This window comes from Mesoplodon bidens (assembly GCF_964165515.1).
Source record: "Mesoplodon bidens genome assembly, chromosome: 6".
Classification (NCBI taxonomy): domain Eukaryota; kingdom Metazoa; phylum Chordata; class Mammalia; order Artiodactyla; family Ziphiidae; genus Mesoplodon; species Mesoplodon bidens.
In genome coordinates, this window is record NC_138162.1 from 92,172,625 (window position 1) to 92,197,278 (window position 24,654).

The 24,654-nt window shown below is 37.7% G+C and overlaps 1 protein-coding gene and 1 long non-coding RNA gene across 3 annotated transcripts in view; one reads left to right on the top strand and one right to left on the bottom strand.

Moving 5' to 3' along the window:
* The window catches only part of LOC308619425, a 930,003-nt gene that overhangs the window by 592,509 nt on the left and 312,840 nt on the right, over nucleotides 1-24,654 (top strand). The window lies entirely within an intron of this gene.
* LOC308618787 (E3 ubiquitin-protein ligase RLIM-like) lies at nucleotides 3,632-7,795 on the bottom strand (the record flags this gene model as incomplete). The annotated part of the gene is made up of 2 exons (XM_081237058.1): nucleotides 3,632-6,172; nucleotides 7,504-7,795. Coding segments are annotated over 2 exons (1,896 nt in total), but the record flags the coding sequence as incomplete, so codon positions are not given.

A 24,654-nucleotide genomic window follows, 5' to 3' on the forward strand; every position in this document is an offset into this window, starting at 1 on the left:
AAAGAAATGCAGTTCAGATTTCCATTCGAAATTCTCATACCAGGAAACTTCTCATTGAAGGGAGCATACATTCACCTCTCAAATAATGTAAAGACATGAAATGTTTGGTTAATTGTAGTAAAGAAGATACTGAAGATCTCATAGTATTGTATATGGATAACAAGTAATATTACTTAACAGAAACGTCACATTTCTTTGTGAACTTTCCAGTACATGCAGTGTTTTGATGTTCATGTTGTTCAATGCTCAGGCTTGTTTGCATTAACAAAAGAATCTTTATACTTAATTCTTCATGGAATATTGAGAGCACAACTTATTTTCATGGTTAGCCAAAAAAGATAGACTTTATACTGCTATCAAAAACTTATCCACAGGCTATAACTACTTTCAAAAAGAATTTGTTATTCAGACAAGGGTTTTTTTTTGGAATTAGGCCAAAATAAACAAATGTTTTAAAAACTACCAAGAAAATACAGAGAAAATTCTTAAGATGGAAATATTTATGCTCACAACCACAGTGATGCTGTGTATTTAAACTGATATACTGTAATGTAAAAAACGTATCAGGTTGAGCTCAGAAGATTCAGGTACAAATCTTCTCCATTTCTTATTTGTCAGGGCAGACAGAGAGGAATATGATTTGGAAGAGCAATATAATACTCAGCAATCGCTTTGAGAGAAAAATAAGTGGCTCTATAGTTTCAAAGTCAGAGTGTTAAATGGGGTTTATGATGTAAGCAGCATACACTGGTAGAATGAGATAGGGTGATGTGAAGTAAAGTTAGAGCGATACGATATTGGTGGTTGTTCAAACAGGAAGGATACTGTCTTCTAGCAGCTTCAGTAGCAGGAATTAGGGATTCCATTTTTGGGAAAAATGGTAGAATATAATGTTATAGTGGGCCTAGAACCAAGACATTAAGCCATTTACTTGTATAGGACTCATTATAATCATTTTCTAGGTACAGGATGGATCCTAGATGAGAAGTTGTATTAGTTGTCTGTTGCTGCATAAGAAATTACTACAAATGTAATGGCTTAAAACAGCATCCCTTTATTAGCTCACAGTTCTATAGGTTGGGATACTGGCATGGAGTGACTAGGTTCTGTGTTCAAGGTCTTAAAGGTCTGAAATCAGCATTTTTAAACCCTTGTCAGATAATTCTAACATCTAATTCATCTCTGTTGGCATCATCTGTCCCATCTTATTCAAGCTGTCATGTATCTGGTTCTTGGTATAAGTAGTGATATTTTATTGTCTTTTGGACATTTTGGCTATTATGTTAGGATACTTTGGTCCCTATTTAAAGTGTTTTGTTTTTTTTAATTTTTAGCAGGCATTCACTCTTTATAGGTTTGGCACACATTTCCTGTACTTTTATGGACGGTGGTTCCATGATAACCTAATTTTCTGACCCTTTGTGGTACTCTTATGGTCTGTTTCTCTTGTGCAGGTGGGGTTACCTCTGGTCCCTTCTCATGCTGCTTATGGGGTCTGAAGTAGCTTCCCCAGGATATGGCACTTGGTGCTTCTGGTGAGGGAAGGGAATCTCTGGAACACGTGATGAAGAGTCCTTCCTGGGCCAGGCACTTGTGACAGGGTCTCCCTGGACTGTAAGGAGTGGAGGGTGCTTACCAGGTTGAGAGCTTTCTGTGGAGGGATCTCCGTTGCTGGTACCAGCAAGTTGCCTGATGTTTCTGGGGAGGGGAGAGGAGTCTCAGGCCCATCTGAGGAGAGCATTGTCCAGGTGGGAGCTTTTTGTGGTAGGAGCACTTTTGCTGGGACCCTTAGCCACTGATGTGTCTGGGTGGTGAAGGGGGATCTCAGGCCCAGTGGGGAAGGAAAGCACTTTCCCTGGTCACTTATTGTCATCAGGGCTTCCAATTGTTCGTCCTTGCAGGTTCTGCAAGGCTCGCCTGGTGTTTGGGGGATTCCCATTTGATGTGATGGAGGAAGAGCCTCTTTGAGCCACTTCCTGTTACTAAGTTGGGAGTTAGGAAATGCTGGGTCTGGATCACATTTTTTTGTTGGTAGAGGGTCATAAGGTGCCCTGCCATGAGGCTGTTCATCCATTCTGAGGGTCCCTAGGCAATTCACCTTCTCTAGACCTTTCAGAGATCTCCTTTGGTTGTCTCATATTATTTCCAGGATATATAGTTGTGCGTATAAAGGGGGAGCAGTGAGAGGGAAGTATAAACCATCTTATCTGGATTAGAAGTCCTCTCTGTGCCTTTTAAGTGCTCCCCTGATTAGGTCAGGCTCACTCTGGATAAGCTCCCAATCAACTGTGCTATATATCATAATCTAATAATGGGAATGATATTCCATCACATTCACAGGTCTCATACTCAAGGGGAGGGGCTCCTACACAGATCATTGGGCATCATCTTAGAATTCTTTCGACCACAGAAGGTGCATGTGAATGTACTGAAGCATTAATTAAGCAATTATCATCCTTTGGAAGGTTTTAATCTGTTAGGATAGTATGAAAGCCAAGTACTGTTATAATTATTCTACTCACTTTAAATGAAGTATATCTGATATCAAAAATACTTCCTAAAAATCAGACTATTTAAACAACTTTCAGAAGTTAATGTAAATTTCAGAGGTTTGATCCAAGCCTTCATTTCTGGCCATGCAGATATCTTCTGTGTGAAAAATATGCTACCTCAAAGATGTTTTCAAAAACTTCACCACCACTCCCCATTTATACGTTGTAGTTATGTGCAAATACTGTGGCTGCCAGCAATTCACAGAGAAAAGAAAGGTCAGTGATGTTTCTGACTTTAACTTTTTAGAGAAGGTGTATACTTAACACTGCCTACATTTGTATAGGTTGCACATTGCACAAAATTTCGGATTATTGCTTTAGGTTATAATACAATGTACTCTCACCTATACCAGGATTGAAAAATTTAAGCAAAATTTTCTGGACTGGCCAATACAACCCCCCCAAAATAGTCTTCAGGCTGAATTAGGAGAAAAATCCTTCACTATGTTTAGGTTGGAAGGAAGCATGACCTAAATTTTGATTTCAAATACTCGGGGTTTTGGGTGATGGTTTTACTGGGGACAATTAGAATTGAACTATGTAGACATGTTTCTTGAAGCCAAGTTTTACCTTTAAGGCTTTCATATTGCAGCTTGTGAGGCTCCAAGCAGCAATTGGCTACTTTGGGTCATTCACACAAGGATTCAGAGTCATATATAAACCATAAAACCCTTTATAAGAAATCAGAATCTGTTTTAAAAATTAATTATATGAACTAAACATATATAGAAAGAAATTGAAGCTCGAATATATTGAAGAAGCAAAAATTAAACACATACCTATAACTGCCCTTTATCCTTAGTTGTTTACAATCACAGCAAATCAAAGTGTGACATGTTTAAGAGAAAGGTAATTAAGTTCTAAGGCTTTGTCATCTTATCACTTTTAAAAATACAAGATCTGAGTAAATGAAAGGAAAATAGAGAGGGTTGTTAAAGAGCTGAGTCATAGAGTGGAATAGAGAACAAGCGGAAGCAGAAGAGGCAAGAAAGCATACACAGGCTGGGTTTGAAGAGAGTTGGGAATGCTGGTTGTGGTAGATGGTCTCTGATTTGCTTACCGGATCTACTCACCATCCTTCTTAACCCTGCCTCGTGATTCCAGGAGGCTGATCTTTATCAGCTTCATGGACCAGTCTCTCTGTGTCTTCAGGTTGGGTTTGGTTAATATGAACTACTGATAAGTGATTAGAAGTCAGGAGGAAAGAAGGCAAGGGTATTTATTTCCATGATCTGCCCCCTTCCAAACTTTAGGTTGGCAGTGGATGCCATTTTCTAAGGTTACATCTCTTGTTGGGTGGGCTTCTCCTATAACTCGAAGACATTCTGGGTTGCAGGAACTGCTATCTCTCTATGCCCCTTCAAACCTAGTGGTTATAATACTGGCTTCTCACAGCTGCTAGCCTCAGGGTACTTCATCATCTCTTGGTTTCCCTTCATTCTTTACACACTTTAGTCTCTTCATTAAATGCTATTCCATCACTCTTTTAAAGTGTGCCATCAGTTTTTAGCTAGAACTGACTGATACATTGGTAGTGGGGAATAGGAGAAACGTTAAGGTAGTGTTAGGGAGGTGGGATAAACTGCTGTGGAGAGAGATAGGAAGAGAAGGGTTTCAAAGCTTTTTATGGCATTCTATGAATGTAACATGACTTCTTTATGTGAATGACTCTAATGTAGTCTTAAATGGCTTCTTAATTATTGATATTTGGTTGGGTTTCTGTTTCTTTGCATGCACAACCAGGATTGAACAGGGCTAAGAGATGTCTGGGATTTACATGACGAGATAATACTACTAGGATCTATCTAGATTCATTATATCATATTAAGACATTTCTCCCATGGAATCAGGAACGTCCCAACCCAGTGCACATGCTAAGTTTCTATTGAAATTCAGTGAACTGCTGTGGTGTGAAATTAATTTTTATTGTCAGTCCCCTGCGTCGGCAGGTTGACTCTCAAGCCCTGCACCACCAGGGAAGCCCTATAACACTTTATATAGCTGAGAATTCAGATCTCAATCAGGATTTTCACTCTCATTGGAATCCACTACTTGCCTACGACAAATCGGACACGTAGAGTTCTCAGACAGCCAGCGATCAATGCAGTGAATGTGATATTCATGGGAGCAAGGTAGTATGCGAAGCTTGCTGTTTTCTGTGTACTCTGTAAGGCAAATGATGCAGGCTTTTAGTGCATCATTTTCACCAAAAGATCTTACAGCCAAGCTGTCAATCTGTGCTTTGGTGAGTCCTGTAGTTTGCAGATTATGGGAGGACCCAGAGTCACTTTCATCAGATATTATTAGGCTAATTTGTCTACCCCCTTGGCTGGTCTCTGATGATAAGTCTGATGATAAGTTTGTTTCTTCACTGCCTTCAAACATCAGTGAGCTAATTCCTGAATTTTCATCACTTGAGCTGGAACCGGAAATAGGACTAGAACTGGAACTAGACGTCCAATTGGGGCTTGAATGACAACTCAGTGTGGAACTTGAATGGGTATCATAGCTAGCATTTGAATCAGAACCAAATGTACCACTACTACTACCATTAGGTGACTCTAGCCATTCCATGTTTGGACTTGGAGGTGAGACACTATGCTCTAAATTACTTTCACTGTCCATAAGGTTATTTGAGTTACTAAATTCTGTCATTGTCTGCCTTAACGTGCTCTGAATTGGAACAGATGTTGTATCATTTAAGCTAGTATTTAACATTCTGCAAACGGGATTTCTAATGGTATTGACATAAGCTCTCACACCTGCCTGCTCAGAATGTGAATACATATGCCTCAGTCCTCGTTCACTTTCAGAAGTGACAGTGTTGTTTGGTGTCTCAGATGTTAACTGAGTTCTACTAGCTCTGCTGTCTCTCTGAGAATATGCTCCAGAATAAACTTGTCCTACTTCAAGATTGAAGGGTATGGTTGGATATATTTCCCTCATTCCCCAAGATTCACCACTGCTGGTTGTATCTGGAGAATTTTCTCCATGAACATCATTCCTTGTTCTAGAAGTTTCAATAAGACCGCTATTTTGCAACTCAAATCCACTCATTTGCTGTGTCAATATTTCTTGGTGCTCAGTTCTAGAAAATCTCGCATTCTCACTTAGCAGAGGCTGCTGAAAATTCTGAGAGGGTATACTATGATTAAGTCTTTGTACAATTTCCCTAAGTGAACGTGGAGGCGACCACCTTTCAATTCTTGCTCTGGTTCTCCGATACTCTGGGCTCCTACTTCTTGCTCTTCTCTGACTTGTGGTAGGTGGGAATTCCATTAATGTTTCAGTTGTATCTTGTTCAGACATAGATGGTCTTGTAAATATTGATTCAGATTGTGGACTTTCCACTTGCCTTTGGCTGTCTTCCATATTTTCTCTTCTGGGAAGTCTTGCAGATGCTACATATTCATTCTCTGGATTTGGACTCCCATTATCAAGGTTAGCATTTATTTCTAAACTGAATATGAACTGATCACTTTTAGGATTAATTTGGCTCTCTTCTCTCCAAGATTGGTTTTCTCTTTGTCCACTTGTCATATTTTCAGTTTGTCCAGAACAGTTAAGCCAGTCTATTAGAGAGTCACCACTAGACATGTCATCTGAAGCGTCTCCTCTGTCTGTTAACAAAAAAAATGGGGCGGGTGCATAAAAGAACCACCAAAATTAGAACCATCATAAAATAGCACTCTGAATCTTTGTTTCAAAAACAAACAAAAAATGAGAACTTAAATACTCAGATGTTTTCAACTGATTTCACATTTATAGAGTTAATATTTTATAAACTGCACTGTGTAGATTTATAAGTAAAGGTAGAAAAGTTTCGATTCCATCCAAAAAGAGTGAGCTAATCCTAGATAAACTTAGAGAATTTTTTAAAAAGGGAATCCGGAGGAAGTCTATGTTTCAGTATTTCATCATATACACAGCCCTGTGTACCACTGTCGGAGGAATGTCAAGAGACTTTTTTTTCAGTCCACTGTCAAAACACTAATGCAATTAAACAAGGTAAACACCAGTTTAGGTACAATGCTAGTAGTTTAGTTCAATTTACATTATTGTCTAATTTTCATTAGTCTCCAACATGACTACTTCTAGGCTCTTCACTTATGTGCTTTTGATAATAGATAAGCTGTTTTAAAATATAAGGTTATTGCCCAAACATAAACAAGTTTTATAGGTTTAAAAGTGTTTGCATTTTGAATACTTCTTAATGTTAGCAAGATATTTAATTGACATTAAATTGAAGGTCAGATCAAATGAATAGACTGAACCTAGCATGGTACATATAAGACCATATTCAAGAGCCAAAGTATTATAGTATCCTCTTCATTAGACAGCAAAATCCTCTACTTCACACTGGAAGGGAAGGCACCAGACCTGAGGTCCGAGCAGGGTTTCTCAGCCTTAGCACTACTGACATTTTGGTGCTGGACAATTCTTTGTTTTGGGGAGCTATCCTGTACATTGTGGGATCTTTGGCAGCATCCCTGGCCTCTGCCCACTAGATGCTAGTAACACCCATGCCTCCCCTGTGACAACCAAAAATATCTCTAGCCATTGTCAAATGTCCCCAGGTGTTGAAGAGAGCACAATTGTCCCCAGTGGAGAATATTTCTGTTTGCTTTTTTTACATGTCTATGTAGAAAAAATAATTCAGGAAGTAGGAGGGACTTTCAGTTGAGGTAGAAAACCAAGAAAAATACAAATAGGCTACTTTGCACTGTTTCCCAATTAAAACAACCCAAATGTGAATCAGGAAAACAAACAAACAGACCTTGACATGCTCACCAAAAATCAAGTAAATGCCAGTTCTTTTTATGAGAAGTTACTTACCAAATGAATGTAAGTCACTTCTGTATAATTTACTATTTACTATTATGAAGTTACTATTTCCTATTATGAAGTTCCTTATTCATCCCATCCTATTCCCTCCAAAAGCAAAATATACCTGTATTTTCATCTGAGTCTTGTGGTGCGTTTTCTTTAATTAGCTGAAGTCTTCTCAGCAACTCTTCTTCCGTACTTTCACCTGGAATGCCTAGAAGATTGTTGTCTCTCATAAGTTCATAATCTTCTTCACTCAGATTATTTACGAACCTGGAGAAATCTTCTTCCCGAACCAATCGGTCCGTTTGACTTATGTGTTGGGCCGAAACTCCATCTCCTTCATCGTTGGAATCCGAGTTTTCCACCTTAATAAACAAGTGGAAAATTATCTGAAATTCACGACGTGGTGTTGAAATTCACCAATGGTCGTTTCGTTTTCTTCGCTTTCTACTTCCTGCCAGAGTGTCCGGTTCCGACTCAGTCGGATGACCCTCCGCACAGATTCCTCCCTTCTCCCTTCCCGACTCAGTTCTGTGGCCCCTGGTGACGCAACAGTTGGGGGCCGCCTCTAGCCCAGAACTTGCTAGACGTTGCCTAGGCACCCATTATCTTCCCCGCTGTTACCGAGTAGGGACTGGATTCAGGTTAGGTTTCATTTCATTCAAAACCAGCCAATGTTACTGAGGGTTTATAGTGTACCAAGCACCGTGCTTCACCTCGTTTCACCCACATGAGCCTATTCTCAGGTTTTCAGGCTCTGATATGCTCTATTTATTCGTTACATTCCATATGACTGCCTTCTTCAAAATGCCATGCCAAAGTCAGCCTAGCTCAATGCAGCAATTCTCATTTTCAGGTGCCCAGGGACCTCCGCCTTTTCTCCTCATGAATTTCTCAAATCCTAGACTCTCACTAAGGAAGCCCACAATTTTTGATAATTTACCAGGGCCCTGGCTGAGTCTCTTTAGTGTGTCCTCTCCCTTTTAACTGTTAATGGCTTCATCTTGCATTATATGGTCCTTCAGTCTTGTTTCAAACAAACAAGAAACACCAAAACTTTGGCAGGCTTTTCTGCTCAGCCAGGGAATTCCTTCTCCACAAAAGCATCAGGTTCATTTTTGTCCTCCTTTCTCATAAATATTATAAATAGTACTTAAGCAAAACTAGCCAGAACATCACAGGAACTTTTAGGACAGATACATAATAGTCTGCCACAGTGAGTACTGACTTTGCTGCTTTTGTCGCATGTATCACCTGAAAGGCTTGGTGAAAATAAAATAACGCTCATTTGCAATGCTATCTGGAGGAGACCTCTAATTCACTCTCAGTACACAGCTTAGAAGTTTAAGGAGCTGTGTAAATTCACAGTTGTTGTTTTGTTCACGGTCCACAGCAGGCTTTCTTGTTTGTTCTCAAGGAGATGGAAGGATGGTAACTTTACTGGTGTGATAGTGAAGAATCTAAGTCTATGTCCTGCTTTTGACATTTGTTCGATGCCTCGTTTAACTTAAGCTAGAAAAATCAATCTTTCCCCTCTGAATCAAATCTCAGCACGTCTTTGGATGAGAACAGAATCCCCTAGACTACCCTGCCTCCTTTATGGACTTCTGAGTGTATTTGTTATCTTTTACTGAAGTTATTCTTTTCACAGGGGAAATCTGTTGTAAACTTGTTTGCTGTGCCTCAATCAAAACTAGAAGTATTATGAAAATTCAGCGTGATTTGTACTCTTGATGCAGGAAACCCTAACAATCGTTAGTGTTCTTGAGAGTGATTGATTCAGTTTAATTCAATTCAATCAATTCAAGTGTCAAGTATGTTTAGCGTTTGTTAAATGTCAGTCATATTATCGGATATTAAGATACAAAGATGAGTATATTGAAGAATCTGTTGTCATTAGAGTATAACAAACAATTGAGCTACACAGAGGTAAAATTACAGTTTTGAGGAGAAAGTGATTTGAGTGAGAGAGAAAATCGGTTTCACTGCCTTTGGGTTTGAAAGGATGAATAGGAGTTTTCTAAGTGAATGAAAGGGGGAAATATTTTCAAAAGTGAGAACAGCCACTGCTAACACTCGTAAAACAACAAGGATAGTAGATTTTAATTACTAAAAAAAGACATTAGTTAAATTGGCAGAGCAAAGCCAAAAAATGGAGACCTTTATGACATGTTTAGAAGTTGGACTTTATCATTAGTGCAATGGAAAGATGTTGAAGTCTTTAGACAGTTGATGGTCAAATTTGCAATTTAGAAATAATATTGATAGTAGTGTTGAGGATGAATATGAAGGGCAACAGTTCAGATGGGAGGGTCAGAAATAGATAGAGGGCAGCCTAGGCTAGTGATCACAAGGATCTGAATCAGGGCAAAGGAATATGATTAAAATGAAGGACTTTAACAGATCTCTAGGCAGCAGAACTGTTTAAACCTAGTAATATATGGGAAAGATGGAAAAGTGGGGAGGGGGAATATATGAGGGAAAGGCAGGAGTCAGGATTACTTCTGTAATTCTGTCTTTGCTTAGTGGACAGTGGTACCAATAAGAAGTAACACCTGATTCTGAAGTTGTATGGTTTAGCTTAAGAGGGAGCATGATTGCTTATGATTAGAATAGTATGCAAGTTACCTGAAGATTCAGAAAGTCTTACAGTCTTTCCAAATTTAGGTACAGAAGCACATGAACTAATAGCCCCGGATGTTTGGTGTTCCCTGTAGTTGGCTCTCAGTGTCAATGACTCTAGCTTCCTGAACTATTTGTTCCTGGTTATGTCCCAATTCTGGTGCAAGTAACAGGGTATAGGGATCATCATCCCAGAGACCTACTTATTGACCTTGATTATTTAAATAGAAGCCACCAATATAGCTGTGCTTTACACTTAGTTCTCTCATGTCTTGACTTTCCTTCTGAGTATTGCAGTGTAGGTTCAGTAGTTTTTCCTCTGGATGGCAATATTGCTGCTTTGGCCTTTGTTCTATCCCTTGTCTTGATATCAGAAGTCTTCTGAAGATGTTTTTTCTTCACTTCTCATTTCAGAGATGGGAGGTGCATCAGGAAGTCCGGAGGTTGACTAGAGCATCACTCTAAGTTGAGTTGGAGGGGAAGAGGTTGAAGATGGAAAGCTGCTTACTTTCAAACAGAGTCAAGCACTTAAAAATTTGGCCAATCCATTGTTTATGATGTGGTGAAAAAATGGGGTGTGTGTGCACAGATTTGGCTGTTCTTTTATCCTGGTTGTAATAATGGAGTTTTGTAATCAAGAGTTTTCTTTTACTGACTCTGTCCAAGGAAGCTTCTGAACAGATTCTATGACTCAAAGGGAGACTGAAACTAAGCAAGAGATAGCATTCTCCCTGAATATGGGTAAAAGGAGTTCCGTGGCTTTAGAACTGTAAGAAATGATCAAGACATATATTCCAGATACCTACTTCAGTATAACAAACCAGTCCAAAACGCAGTGGTAGATACAATAGAAACCATGTTGTTATAGTCAGGATTTTGTGAGCTAAGAATAAAGATAAAGAATACTGGGGATGGCTCATCTCTGCTCCATCATGACTGGGCCTCAGCTGTGGTGGTTTGAATGATTGGAGATAGATTAGACAACTTGACTGGTGTCATATGTCTGGGGCCTTGGTTCTGGCTAAGTTTTCTTTGAGTCACATCTTTTGGTGCTGAAATGTCCAACCAAGATGGCATCTTCATTCACAAATCTGGGGCTTGAGTTGGGCTGCACAGGCTGAAAAATCTGGGGCTGGTTTTCTCTCTGTCTCTGTCTTTCTCTATGAAATTTCTCGGTGTAGTTTTGGAGTCTTAGCAACCTGGATATCTCAAAGTAGTTGAACTCTTACATAGTGAGTGGCTTCACCCAAAATAAACACCTCATGAGACTTGGCTGGAATCTGTAAGGCTTCCTATGACTTAACCTCACAAGTGCAAGAACACCTTTTCTCTTGCATTCTGTTGATTGAATAAGCCACTGTATCAGCCCATATTCAAGAAGTGGGACACCACATTCTACCTTTCAATAGAGAGGTAACAAAGATTTTATGGTTATATTTAATGTACTATAGCACATGATGAAAAAAATCTTATAATGATGACTTTTCAGTTTAAGTAGAAATTAATCTCTCCCTCTGTTTTCTGAATTGCATTATTCTCTGGGTAAAAATTAAAAAAGGGAGGACATAAAATCTGAAGTTCTTTGCATTCAGCCTGATTTTAAAGATACCCGATAAGGATCTTTTTATTATGTAATAGTTTTCCCACATCAGAGACCACTGGTAATATTAAGAGCTATTTACTGAGAAACTGTAATTGCTTGACACTCTGCTTGTGTTTTAACTTATTTGATCTCAAGCCCCATGCAAGATAGGTATTACTATTCTCAGAGCTAAAGGCATTGAGGCTGATGCAAATTAAGTGATTTTCTCAAAGTTACAGTAATAGATAATATGTTTAGATTCAATCAAGGTCTAAAGGATGACTCTCCCTGTTTCGCTCTACTCTGCTATGTTTAATGAAAATACAATTTTAGACATCATTACACAAACGTAGTAAAATCTCAGTTAAATGAGATGCTTGAATCATGTTTGATCATTTTCGTGTGCCATTTCAATTCTGCTTTGGAGTTAGTCTAGAATATCTTCGTTTTAACTTAATAAAGAGTAATTTTAGATCAAGAAGTAAACATAATTAAAGCTTGACAAGATATTTCATATATTTATGTCTTTTTCTTTCCTACCAGAAGGATGGGTTAAAAGCTTGAAAGCATTGATGCAGAAAAATGAATATAAATATGCATGTCTCATGGAATCTACTGGAATTGGTTCTTTGACACAAATACTTGTTTTGAATCTAAACACGAAATTCTTGTTAATTGAAATCACACCCTTTCCACTTACATAGGCTTGACACAAGGAATTAGTTTCATCTCTTCCTTATGCTTACCTCTAATTATGGAAATTAAAATGTATTTATTTAGCAAGGTCTCATCCCTCTTATGATTTCCTTTCTTCCCGGTTCTGCTCAGATTTAGACTTTTGATAGCTTTTCTATTAGTGCCGTGTCAGTGGATAGTTTGCTTCTATGCTTTCTCTAGTTTTGAGCCATTTTACATACTTTCTCTGAGGCATGCTCCAGGTCTGTTATTCACAAGCAAGTTAGTTCATATTTCTGCACATTTGTTTATTTGTAAAGTCTTACATCCTAGATTATTGTAATAAATAAATAAACTTACATATACATAAATAATATTCTGTTTGTTACCTATATAGGTATATTTAAAGATGAATTTTACGGTTCCAAGGATGAAACGGATATCAGGTTTGTTTCTCAAAACAAATGAACACAGAGAACACAAAATGAATAAGCAACACAAAAGCTCACAATATATGAGCAAAACCAAATTAAGCAGGCCTGCCGTATACAGATTCACAGGTTGTGCACTCTAAAATTCCCAGGGGGCACCATTCATGTAAAGAAGAAAGTGAACGACACTCCTATAAATATGCAGTGCACCACCTGTACAACTGAACATGCAGACCCTGAAAATGAGCTTTAATGCTATCTTCTGCCTTCCTTCGACCCAGTAGGGAGAAGAGAAGAGGATAATGAACTCAGGGGAGAGTACATAGTTACTTTATTACTTGTTCTTCTCCAGGCCTAGAATTTTATATGCTCCTATTGAAGGGAGGTTGGTGATTTTGTTCAGTAGCCTGCAGTCACAGGGAGGTGCACTGCCTCTTTCACCAAGTATTTACACCAGTAGGTGTAACCACAATGGCAGCGTGTGGTGTGGGTTAAAATGGTCACCTCACATCCCTGTCATGTCGACTCTCCCTTTTATGGTGCTAATTGGGTGTTGTAATCGCTCTTATGGAGAGTCACTGAATGGTCAGTCTGGGTTGCCTATTCAAAGAAACTCACCACATTTTCAAATTACATTACAAAAAGGCCCCTACATTTCAGGCATACCATTTTGCTTAAATTCAAACTACTGTACTATAATCAAGTTGCCTCTCTTGCTTAAGTCTTAATATCCACAAACCTCAACAAATTCAATGGACAGCAGGTTGACCAAAGGGTGAAAGTTTTTTAAAAAGTAGCATTTGTATTGGGAGCAGAGTTTGGGTTTCCTTATGGTCGGGTTTCCTGTGGCCTCTTTAATATTCAGGCTAAATGCAAGCTCTTATCCACACTATTAGAATGCATCCTCTATCTTCAAACACATTTGACAACTTATTGCATATAGAATAAAGTAAAATGTGTAGTAAGTCCTTACAAAAATCACTCTAGATTTGCCAACATTACTACATTTTCATCTTTCAAACTTCAGTTTAAATGTCACTTCCATGGAAAGGTCTTCCTGACCAGTTTATCTAAAATAAAATTGTGCATGTCATGCTCTGTCACAGATGCTTATCTCTTCCTCCAATAAACTGTATACTATAAGAATAGTGATCTTTATAGCTCAACCTGTGTTTTCCATCTATTCAGTTCCTTAAAGTAGATACTAAATGAATATGCGTTGGAGAGTGAAATAAGTAAAGTAAGGAAGAAAGGCCAGAGGGAGGAAGGGAGGAAGGAAGGACAAAGATTCTCTCTCTGTCTTTTTTCATTCTGGCTGCTGTAACAAAATGCCACAGACTGGGTAGCTTATAAACAACAGAACTTTATTTTGTAATGTTATGGAGGCCTGAAGTCCAAGATCAAGATAGCAGCATGGTCTCATTCTGGTGAAAGCCCTCTTCCTGATTCATAGCCAGAACCTTCTTGCTGTGTCCTCACATGGTGGAAGGGGGCTAGTGAGCTCTCTGGAGCCTCTTTTAAAAGACATTGATCCCATTCATGAAGGAATTTGTGGAATCTAAAAAATACAACCAACAAGTGAATATAACGAGAAAGAAACAGACTTACAGATGTGGTGAACAAACTGGTGGTTACCTGTGGGGAGAGGGAAGGGGAGAGGGTAGGGGATTAAGAGGTACAAACTATTATGTATAAAATAAGCTACAAGGATATACTGTACAGCACAGGGACTATAGCTAATATTTTATGATAACTATAAATGGAGTATAGCCTTTAAAAATCGCAAATGACTATATTGTACAGCTGTAGCTTATATTGTATACCAACTATATTTCAATGAAAATAATAATAGTCACAAAAAATCTCAAATAAAAGGCATTAATCCCATTCATGAGGGTGCCCCCCTCATGACCTAATCACCTTCCAAGGGCTCCACCTCCTAATACCACCAATTTGGTGGGTTAGGATTTCAACATATACATTTTGAGGGAACATAAATATTCTACCATAACACTCTTCTTTGACCAAACTTGAGTCAGGCTTCTCTGAGTCCTCTTTCTAACTAGTCCCTGACCTTAGGCTCTGTCCTTGGCCCATTTAGACTAGTATTACATGAATTCTGGTGGGTCAGGTTAGCAAAAATCCTCTACCCTTGATATATGATCAAACTCCTTATCCCTCACCCTTCATGTCTTATCACCCTAGCCTGACTACAGAAAAAACTTCTGTCAAATTGGTTTAGCCAGAATTCTCCTTACCCCTGATGTTTCCTCTTAGTAATTTTCTATCCACTGACCCCCACCCTGCTCCTTGCCTTTATATCCCTACTTGTTCTTACTATATTAGGAGTTGAGCCCCATCTCCCTCTCCTACTACACAGCCCCTCTGTAGTAGTCTCCCTGACTTATCCTTGCTACCTTTAACAAGTATCATGTATACTTGTTTTCTTCAGTACCTTCCAGGCTTTCCTTACCTACATCTCTCTGCATGTGCTGTCACTTGTTCCATGCCTTTGTTCACATTGTAATCTGTGCTTGCAATGCCCTACCCTTTATGCCCTAGTTCATATCAAACCTCTCTGCAATATCTGTACCCTTCTAGTCCTGTATTAAATACACTGCCCTTCAAGATGGCCTGTAAAACTCCTGTTTGCATAAATATTTGCCATTTTTCACCTTCCTGTTTCCTCTTAGACTCTTAAATAGAACAATGTGTGCACTTGCCTTCTACTAGATTGTAAACTGTAGTGATGCAAGAAGTAGGCATCATTATGTGCCCCTCTAATGCCTAACACCAAATGTTATGCACAGTTAGAAACTCAATAAATACCTGATTAGTTGAACTATGGTCCTACTATATAGTGAAAAATTCAAAGGCTATTGAATTGGATTCTGATCTCCCCTGCTCATGAGCTGTGTGACATTGGGTAAGTTATTTAATCTCTCAGTTTTAGTTTCATTATTTGTAAAAGGCAATGATACCTAAATGGGTTGTGGTAAACTTTAGTGATATTCTATGTAAAATAAAGTAAATGTGATACTATATGTAAAGGTGTCTCCTGCTTAAGGTCAGGAATCCATTTGTAAAAATCAAGCCGTTTTTGTTCGAATGTAACCAGGAAACGATTTCCTATTATTTTAATGGAAACCTTTAATATGTTTTATATGTTAGCCCAACAACTCCAACAAATTTCCTGAAACGCAATGAAACAAAAGAAACAAAAATTTGTTATAATATAGATATTTAAAATCATCATATCCTAATCACCTAATAATTAATATGGTTTTAACAAACATTGCTTTGCAGTAACATGGCCTCTCTTAATCCCAGTAACATCAGAGTTGCACATCCTCTTCTGTGACACTTTGCAGGCTTTTCAAAATGTCTACACAGGAATCTGAAGTTTTACCCAATGTATTTGGAATGTAACTCAAGATTTTCTCCAACCACTGTGTTCTTATAAAAGTTACCTTGAGTTTGCAGATGCAGATATGTTTTATTGCTGTATAATCACTGGCTGAAGAATATTTGATTGAGAACTAATTAAATTCTCTGTAGTGTAAGTATTAAAGCAAAGAGCTCTTCTAACAGGGAAGTAATAGGAGATATTTTGTGTGTTATATCTTCATATAGGATTGCTAAACAGTGTTGTTCTTAATAAATGTTATTTTCTAACTTCCTTCCATTATGAATCAAATTAATTCTAAACCCAAGATTTAATTTAGTCTTCATTTCTCAAATTCAGTTAAAACATTCATTTTTGGGGTTTTAAGAATTTAATTCAGTTATGCAAAAATATATCTAGGGGTTTATTTTATTTTTTAGTTTTAATTTAATTTAATTTTTTTCTTGAAGTATAGTTGATTTACAATAATGTATAAGTTTCTGGTGTACAGCAAAGTGATTCACTTATGTATGTATATATATATACACATATATATACATATATATTCTTTTTCAGATTCTTTGCCCTTATAGGTTATTACAAAATATTGAATATAGTTCCCTATGCTATACAGGAAGTCCTTGTTGGTTATCGATTTTATATGTAGTCGTGTTTATATGTTAATCCCAAACTCCTAATTTATCCCTCACCCCCTTCCCCTTTGCTAACCATAAGTTTGTTTTCTATGTCTGTGGGTCTTTTTCTGTTTCATATATAAGTTCATTTGTATAATTTTTTTTAGATTCCACATATGTGTGGAATCTAAAAAGTGATATCGTATTATATTTGTCTTTCTGTGTCTGGCTTAGTTCACTTAGTATGATAGGTCCATACATGTTGCTGCAAATGGCATTATTTCATTCTTTTTTATGGCTGAGTAATATTCCATTGTGTGTATGTGTGTGTGTTTATGTGTATATATATATATATATATATATATATATATATATATATATATATATATATGAAACACATCTTCTTTATCCAATCATCTGTTGGTGGGCATTTAGGTTGCTTCCATGTCTTGGCTATTGTAAATAGTGCTACAGTGAACTTTGGGGTGCATGTATCTTTTCAAATTATGATTTTCTCCTAGGGCTTTATTGATAATGACATACACTCTAGCCCACCTACCTCACTTATATTTCCATATATCCTGAGTGAGTCAGTCTCTTTTTTTTTTTGGCTTTTTAAGAAATCTGGATGCTTTCTAGATAATAGCTATCTCCATATGCACATCTGAACCAGTTGCATGGTTTCTTTTAAGTTTATTATTAGGGAAGCTTAGAATAATTTCATAACAACATAGAAAGTGATTGTATACAAACTTTATTTTAACTGTGGACTACCCCCACTCCTACCCCAAATACTCATAGACTGAAAGGTCATCAGAGATGAGCTTGTCTTTGGGAATTGGAGCGTGGAAATCAGAGAAAGGAAGGAAATCACGGAACTACTTCAGTTGGAGATGAAAGAGTGGGTAAATGCCCTTTTCTTGGAAAAAAGATGAATTTCCTACTAGAGGAGAAATCTCTTAAAATATTCAGCTGCGCCAGTGATTAACTCTGTTGCAAATTTAGTTGCATTCGGCAGGTACTGCAGGGAACAACTAGTGTGTATGCCTTGGCATAGTAAAAAAAAAATTATGTAGACAGAAAGTATATTTCATTTATCTAGTTATTGAATAGCCTGAAATATAGAGCAGTCGAATACTATTTGTAATTTGCGTGAGTGTGTGTGTGTGTGAGTGAGCAAAGCTGTGTTTGACACTAGCATCCATTTTTCCTGACTTAAGAACAATATTTTAATAGATAATTGTTGTTTAAAGAACTGATTGATGCCAGACAGGAAGTTCCCCTCATATTGATTATGTTAAAAATACCTAGGAGGGCTTGGGACTGACAGAAACCATCAGTAAACTTCAAAACTCAAACGAGAATTTAGTTGACAGCAGGGTGTTCAGTACAGAAAATAGTTTCAGCACTGACACTGTCTTCTAAGGATCAGTATCTATCCATCTGTGTAACAAATATCTGTCCGAAAGACAGTGTGGTATGGTGGAATGAAAACTGAACTTGTAATTAGAATATGGGGATTAGGTTCCAGCTGAGTTCTTTCTACTGGTGCTATCTCGGAGAGTTACACCTCTAAGAATAACATTCTTTGTTTTTAAACTATGTCTAAGGATCTTTTAGGCTCTATATTTCTATGAAACTCTGATCCTATTTTATCATTGTAGGGGTACTGTGTGTTGGAAGATAGCTAGATAGATCAATGAATGCATGTATGGGTGGGTGGAAAGATAAGTGAGTACATACACACACATATACATATACATACATATGTATGCACAATATATACATATAAAAATATATACTTATATATATAGGACTATATATGTGTGTGTGTAACACCTACAGGTTATTTCCATGCATATGTGTCTACATAGAGTGACATCACAAATTCTGGCCATGGTTTTCCTTTTCATTGGCAAATATGACAATAAATCATCTATCATCTATTATTAAAGAGGTAAGACCTCTTAACAGCAAATGGGTCTTGAAAGAGATTTTAACATTGTGAAAGATTCATTAAAATAATCCACAAATATTCATATGCATGTATTGTGAAAATGCTTCTTAGTGGATACAAATGTAAAAGGTGAATAATAAAAGTATCATGAATTCTTTATTCTTCATCGATAAAGAATTCCAATATTGAAAATTTACTGGGCAGTACTAAATAAGTGAGTATCAGGAGTCTGATCTTGCCAAAATCATAACTTTAACTTTTGATGTATAGTATAAATACTATTAGCAGAAACATATTTTTCTAACAATGACCTTAATAAAAATAAAGCTCCTGTAAATAACACACGTGAAATCTACATTTTACTCCGTTAATCAACATGTTTAGGTTCATGGGACACTAAAGACCACAGTCATCAATATTACAGAGCATTTTATTAAGTATATATTATTACACCGTGAGTGGGTAGACATTTAGATCTGTATTCTACACAGACTGAGTGCATTTCTGCGGCATAGTTGTCTTTAGTTGAATGGAACAGGCCCATCGGTGAGAGGTCACAAGTAATCAGCTATCTATATATACTTGGAAGTTTAGAAATAGTTGAGAGTTTATTTATTTATTTTACTTTAAATGTGTACAGTTTATTATATATCAATTACACCTCACTAAAGCTAAATAATTGAGTTTCCTTGGGATTAGAGGCAATGTTTTGAGATGGAGAGAGAATTATCTTAGAGAGTAAATGAAGAGTTGGGATAAATGATCATTTTCTTTGGAAGGAAAAGGGTTTATAATAGGAACCCCTAAGAAGGCATATTGAACTGGCCTTATTTAACATTTTTTTCAAGGGATCAAGATAAGAAGTACCATGGGAGAATTTCCAAATTTGTGCACAGAACTAAGTTCTTCCAGGTAATAAAAAAATCATCAAAGTAGGATGAACAGGAGTTGAAATGAGCAGAGGAGCTCTAATTAGAGCAGGGAGAAACAGTTCAGGTAAAATCATTGAAACTCTTCTATGAGATGGAAGCCTCTGAGAACTGATTATCACTGCGGAAGAAAGCCTAAGGACTCCGTTGCCTGAAGGTTCAGTCTAAGATTACGACCAGGAAACCAACACTGACCAAATTTGTTGGACATTATCACAAAGGTTATTGGAAACAAAGTGAAAGGTATTGTCTTACCCTTGGACAAAATAGAAATTTGTTTGAACCTAGAAGTTCTTAGGAAGTTTTGATAAGTACACCTTAAAATACAGAGGGAAACAAAAACCATCGAGGGAGAGGAGGAACTTCCGTTTGAGAATAGGCGGTTAGAAGAACTCCTCAGTCTGGAAGACACGATGTGGGAGGGAATCTGAGTAGCTCATGTAACGTGTGTATAGATTATTCACTAAATCTTGAGTTAGCTCTTAAGATTGAGAAGAAGCAGCATTAGGGAAAAATAAAGCAAGCTGTCCTCCACATCCTAAGACACGGTACCAACTGAGACTATAAATCTGCAGGTCCAGATTCATTCACAGATGGTAGGCTGATGGGAAGCTGTTAGCCAGAGTTAGGGGGGTAGGGAGCAAATCCCCAACTTCAGATGCTGTAGAGGGTAACGATCTGCCTCTCTCATGCAGGGGGAGATGGAATTCTCAGCTCAATGCCTCAGGACTCCGGTCCATTATCATGGCTGTTCTAATCTGTTTCTGAAGTGGTCTTTTCTACAGCATTGAAAAAAGTGACTGCATTATCCTGAACATTTTTATCAAGTAACAAATCAGCTGATATAAATGCATAAAGTTGGCTGAAAGCAGGCCAGGATTTCAAAGCCCCTTCGGCATGTCTAAGTTGGGCACACGTCATGGAGCCTAAGAGTTTATTTAGATGGGGAGTCTTTAAAAGCTGCAACTAAAAGTGACCATAAAATCATCAAACTTTAAAGTTGGAAAAAGCCTCATTCTTTTTCAAATGTAAAAAAGCATTAACTGAGTCATTAAATGAGCTTTTAAAAAAGCCTCCTGGCAAGGGAGTGACAGACATAGAACTTTATACCCATCCCTCTGGGGCCAATGCTCTTTCTATCATAAAATGTTTCTCCCTAACATTTGATGAATCAGAACATACACACACAAACACACACACACATCACGTTAAGACCCAGGGTTCACTCTTCAACTTGCTTTCAACCATATGGAAACTTTATGGATTGAGTCTTTCACATATTATTTCAGAGCAGATAAGCCAAATGCTATTTCTGACACCTGGCTCCAAGCACTGTTCAATCTTCTCCAACTGGGTATAATTATTCACTATGGATCTCACCTATTGTTCAACACTCAAACTTGTGATGGCCATGCTGTGGACTCCATTGTCTTGAGAGGAAAGCTTACACACCAAAACATTTGGGTGGGTGAAAGGAACACAGGAGAGGAGACTAGAGGAAAGGTATCAGTGAATATGTAGTGAGTTGTTGCTTTTCTACCTTGATTATGCCTGAATGGCTATTTTTATTAACATGAGCTTGCGCTACATGCTTGATGCATGACACACGCAGACTCCCTTAACTTAGAACATAATTGTGGCACATGTATCTCCAGCTACAAATATAGATACCAAAGAGCCCAAGGAGCTCTGAGAGTCATATACCTTCATTTATTTTTTTGAGTTTTTCTTTTTGTCTGAGTATTGAATAGAAATAAAAGCTAAAAACTACCCCTTATTCACCTGGCAATTTCTTTTCATCTTCCTTTTCTCAGGTAACATCTCCTCTAGGAATCCTCCCATACCCAGGAAAAGATAGTTTCTCCTGCTCTTTACAATCAAAACCCCCTGGGCTACCCTTTCTCATATCTTTTATAACAGAGTGTTGAATTGTGGATTTACTTGTCTGAATCTTCTTTAACCTGTGAGAAAATTGAGTGCAGGGGCTAAATCTTCCAACAGTGTATCTTCCAGTGCCAAGCACAAAAGAGTTAACTAACATGTAGCTTTAAAAAAAAGTATCTTGTACATATTGTAAGTGGTCAATACATTTGTACATCAAATACATGAAATAATCAAGGCTAAGAAATATGATAGGAAAAAAATAATGTTAAGGAGGATTTATAAATGAGTAGAAAGGGGATTTTAGGGAAGAAATCATGATTTAAGATTATTAGTTTTTTTAACCTGGTATATGTTGAGGATTGCTATAGAAGAAAAGGCAGTTCAGTATTTTGAAAATGTGTGAAGTCTATATTCATTAGTTCATCAGCTAAAATAAGGTGGTATGCCCATAGCTGCTCATCTTTCAAAATTTTTCATAAATGTCAACTTGTTGAGAATATTTTTGAAACTAATTTTTCTTTACCTTTTAAATTCTCTTGGAATTAAACGTGGTGATTTACCACTAAGACCTTCAAGATGTATTAATTTATTTAGGCCACCGTAATAAATTTCAGCGAGAGTCTTTGTACAGAGATGCATTTTAAAAAACACCATCACCCAAAAGTAATTTATAAAGGAATTCAAATTGTAACCATTACTCATTAAAAAAAAGGTGAAAGGAATTAAATTCATAAAAAGTTGAACATTCTTAAATCTTCATCCCCCTACTCAATTTTCTTGTACTTCAGTGCTGCAGAATCTCTAATACAGAAATCCTCAATTATATCCAGCACTTTTTGGCTTTTCCCTACTCTTTACAAAACCTCCATTCTTTTCTTTTTCTTTTTCTTTTTTTTAAACATCTTTATTGGAGTATAATTGCTTTACAATGGTGTGTTAGTTTCTGCTGTATAACAAAGTGAATCAGCTATATGTATACATATATCCCCATATCCCCTCCCTCTTGCATCTCCCTCCCACCCTCCCTATTCCACCCCTCTAAGTGGTCACAAAGCACCCAGCTGATCTCCCTGTGCTATGCGGCTGCTTCCCACTAGCTCTCTATTTTTTTATATTTGGTAGTGTATATATGTCCATGCTACTCTCTCACATCGTCCCAGCCTAACCTTCCCCCTTCCTTGTGTCCTCAAGTCCATTCTCTATGTCTTTGTGTTTATTCCTGTCCTGCTCCTAGGTTCATCAGAACCTTTTGGGTTTCTTTAGATTCCATGTATATGTGTTAGCATACAGTAGTTGTTTTTCTCTTTCTGACTTACTTCACTCTGTATGACAGACTCTAGGTCCATCCACCTCACTACAAATAACTCAATTTCGTTTCTTTTTATGGCTGAGTAATATTTCATTGTATATATATGCCACACCTTCTTTATCCATTCATCTGCTGATGGACATTTAGGTTGCTTCCATGTCCTGGCTATTGTAAATACAGCTGCAATGAACATTGTGGTCCATGACTCTTTTTGAATTATGGCTTTCTCAGTGTATATGCCCAGTAGTGAGATTGCTGGGTCGTATGGTAGTTCTCTTTTTTAGTTTTTTAAGGAACCTCCATACTGTTCTCCATAGTGGCTATACCAATTTACAGTCCCACCAACAGTGTAGGAGGGTTCCCTTTTCTCCACACCCTCTCCAGCATTTACTGTCTGTAGATTTTTTGATGATGGCCATTCTGACCAGTGTGAGGTGATACCTCACTGTGGTTTTGACTTGCATTTCTCTAATGATTAGTGATGCTGAGCATCCTTTCATGTGTTTGTTGGCAATCTGTATGTCTTCTTTGGACAAATGTCTATTTAGGTCTTCTGCCCATTTTTGGATTGGGTTGTTTGTTTTTTTGATATTGAGCTGCGTGAGCTACTTGCAAATTTTGGAGATGAATCCTTTGGCAGTTGCTTCACTTGCAAATATTTTCTCCCATTCTGAGGGTTGTCTTTTCGTCTTGTTTATGGTTCCCATTGCTGTGCAAAAGCCCCATAGCAGTACTGTGAGTGTCACTGAAGCAAACTTGAGTCCACTTATCCACATGCAGTAAACCCAATTTACTGACACTGGGTTGTGGTGAAAGAAAGTGCCATTTTTATTGTAAGGCGCCATACAAAGAGTCCGGGACAGCTAGTACTCAAAAAGCCTCATTTTCCTGATGGGTTTCAGCAAAGTGTTTTTAAAGGCAAGGTGAGGGAGGGGAATCCCAGGGTATGTGATCAGCTTGTGCACAGTTCTCTGTTTGGTTGATAGTGAGGTTACAGGACAGTGTCCCAGCGGTTAAGGTCATCAATTCTTTGGCTCCAGTAGGCCTGGGGGCTATGTGCTCATGGTCATTAAGTAGTTAACCTTCCATATGGTGGGTGTTTTAGCATCTGTAAAGCAGGAAATGTGCATCAAATACTGTTATCTATGCACTTCAGAGAGGAGCTAAAGTAGAGGATATGGGGGAGGGGTCTATCCTAGGAAGGCCCCATAGAGTCCTCCTCTGTTACATGATCCCTGATGTTCTTTCCAAAATCCTCTTAAAGTTGAGGACAGACAGATTTGGTTTCCATTTTTTGCTACCAAAAGCATCCTAACTTATACACTTGGCATAAAAATACTCTACTAATTTGGTACCTGCTCAGAGGTCTTGCTCAGTGCTGTACACAACTCCAGCATGTGTCATTCACATTCACATTGTTATGAATGGTACCCCCTGGAGTTGTGCAGTCCCCAAATTTCATAGTTGTAAAAGGCTGTGCTGCTTTGTATCTGCTCATCTTTCCAGCTCTCCTTCAGTTGTCTTACATATGTGAGCTACAGTTGAGTCAGTTCCAACTACTTTTGCTCTCCAGAGGAACCATGGTATTAGTTGGGCTTTTTGTGATCACTTTGTTCCCAATGCCAAATACAGATTCTTCACAGTTTGTTCATCTGACAGAGTCGTGTTTATTCTTTGATGGTCTTCTCAGATATCACCTGTACTATAAAACTTTTCTTGTCACATTATTTTCCTGCCATAGACCTTAGGCACTCATAGTAAATGACTTTATCAAATGTAAACATAGCACTGTGTGTACATTTCTATCAATGCATCTCATGATGGTTTTATGTTAGTCTTCTGTACTGACCTATGTGCTTTTTG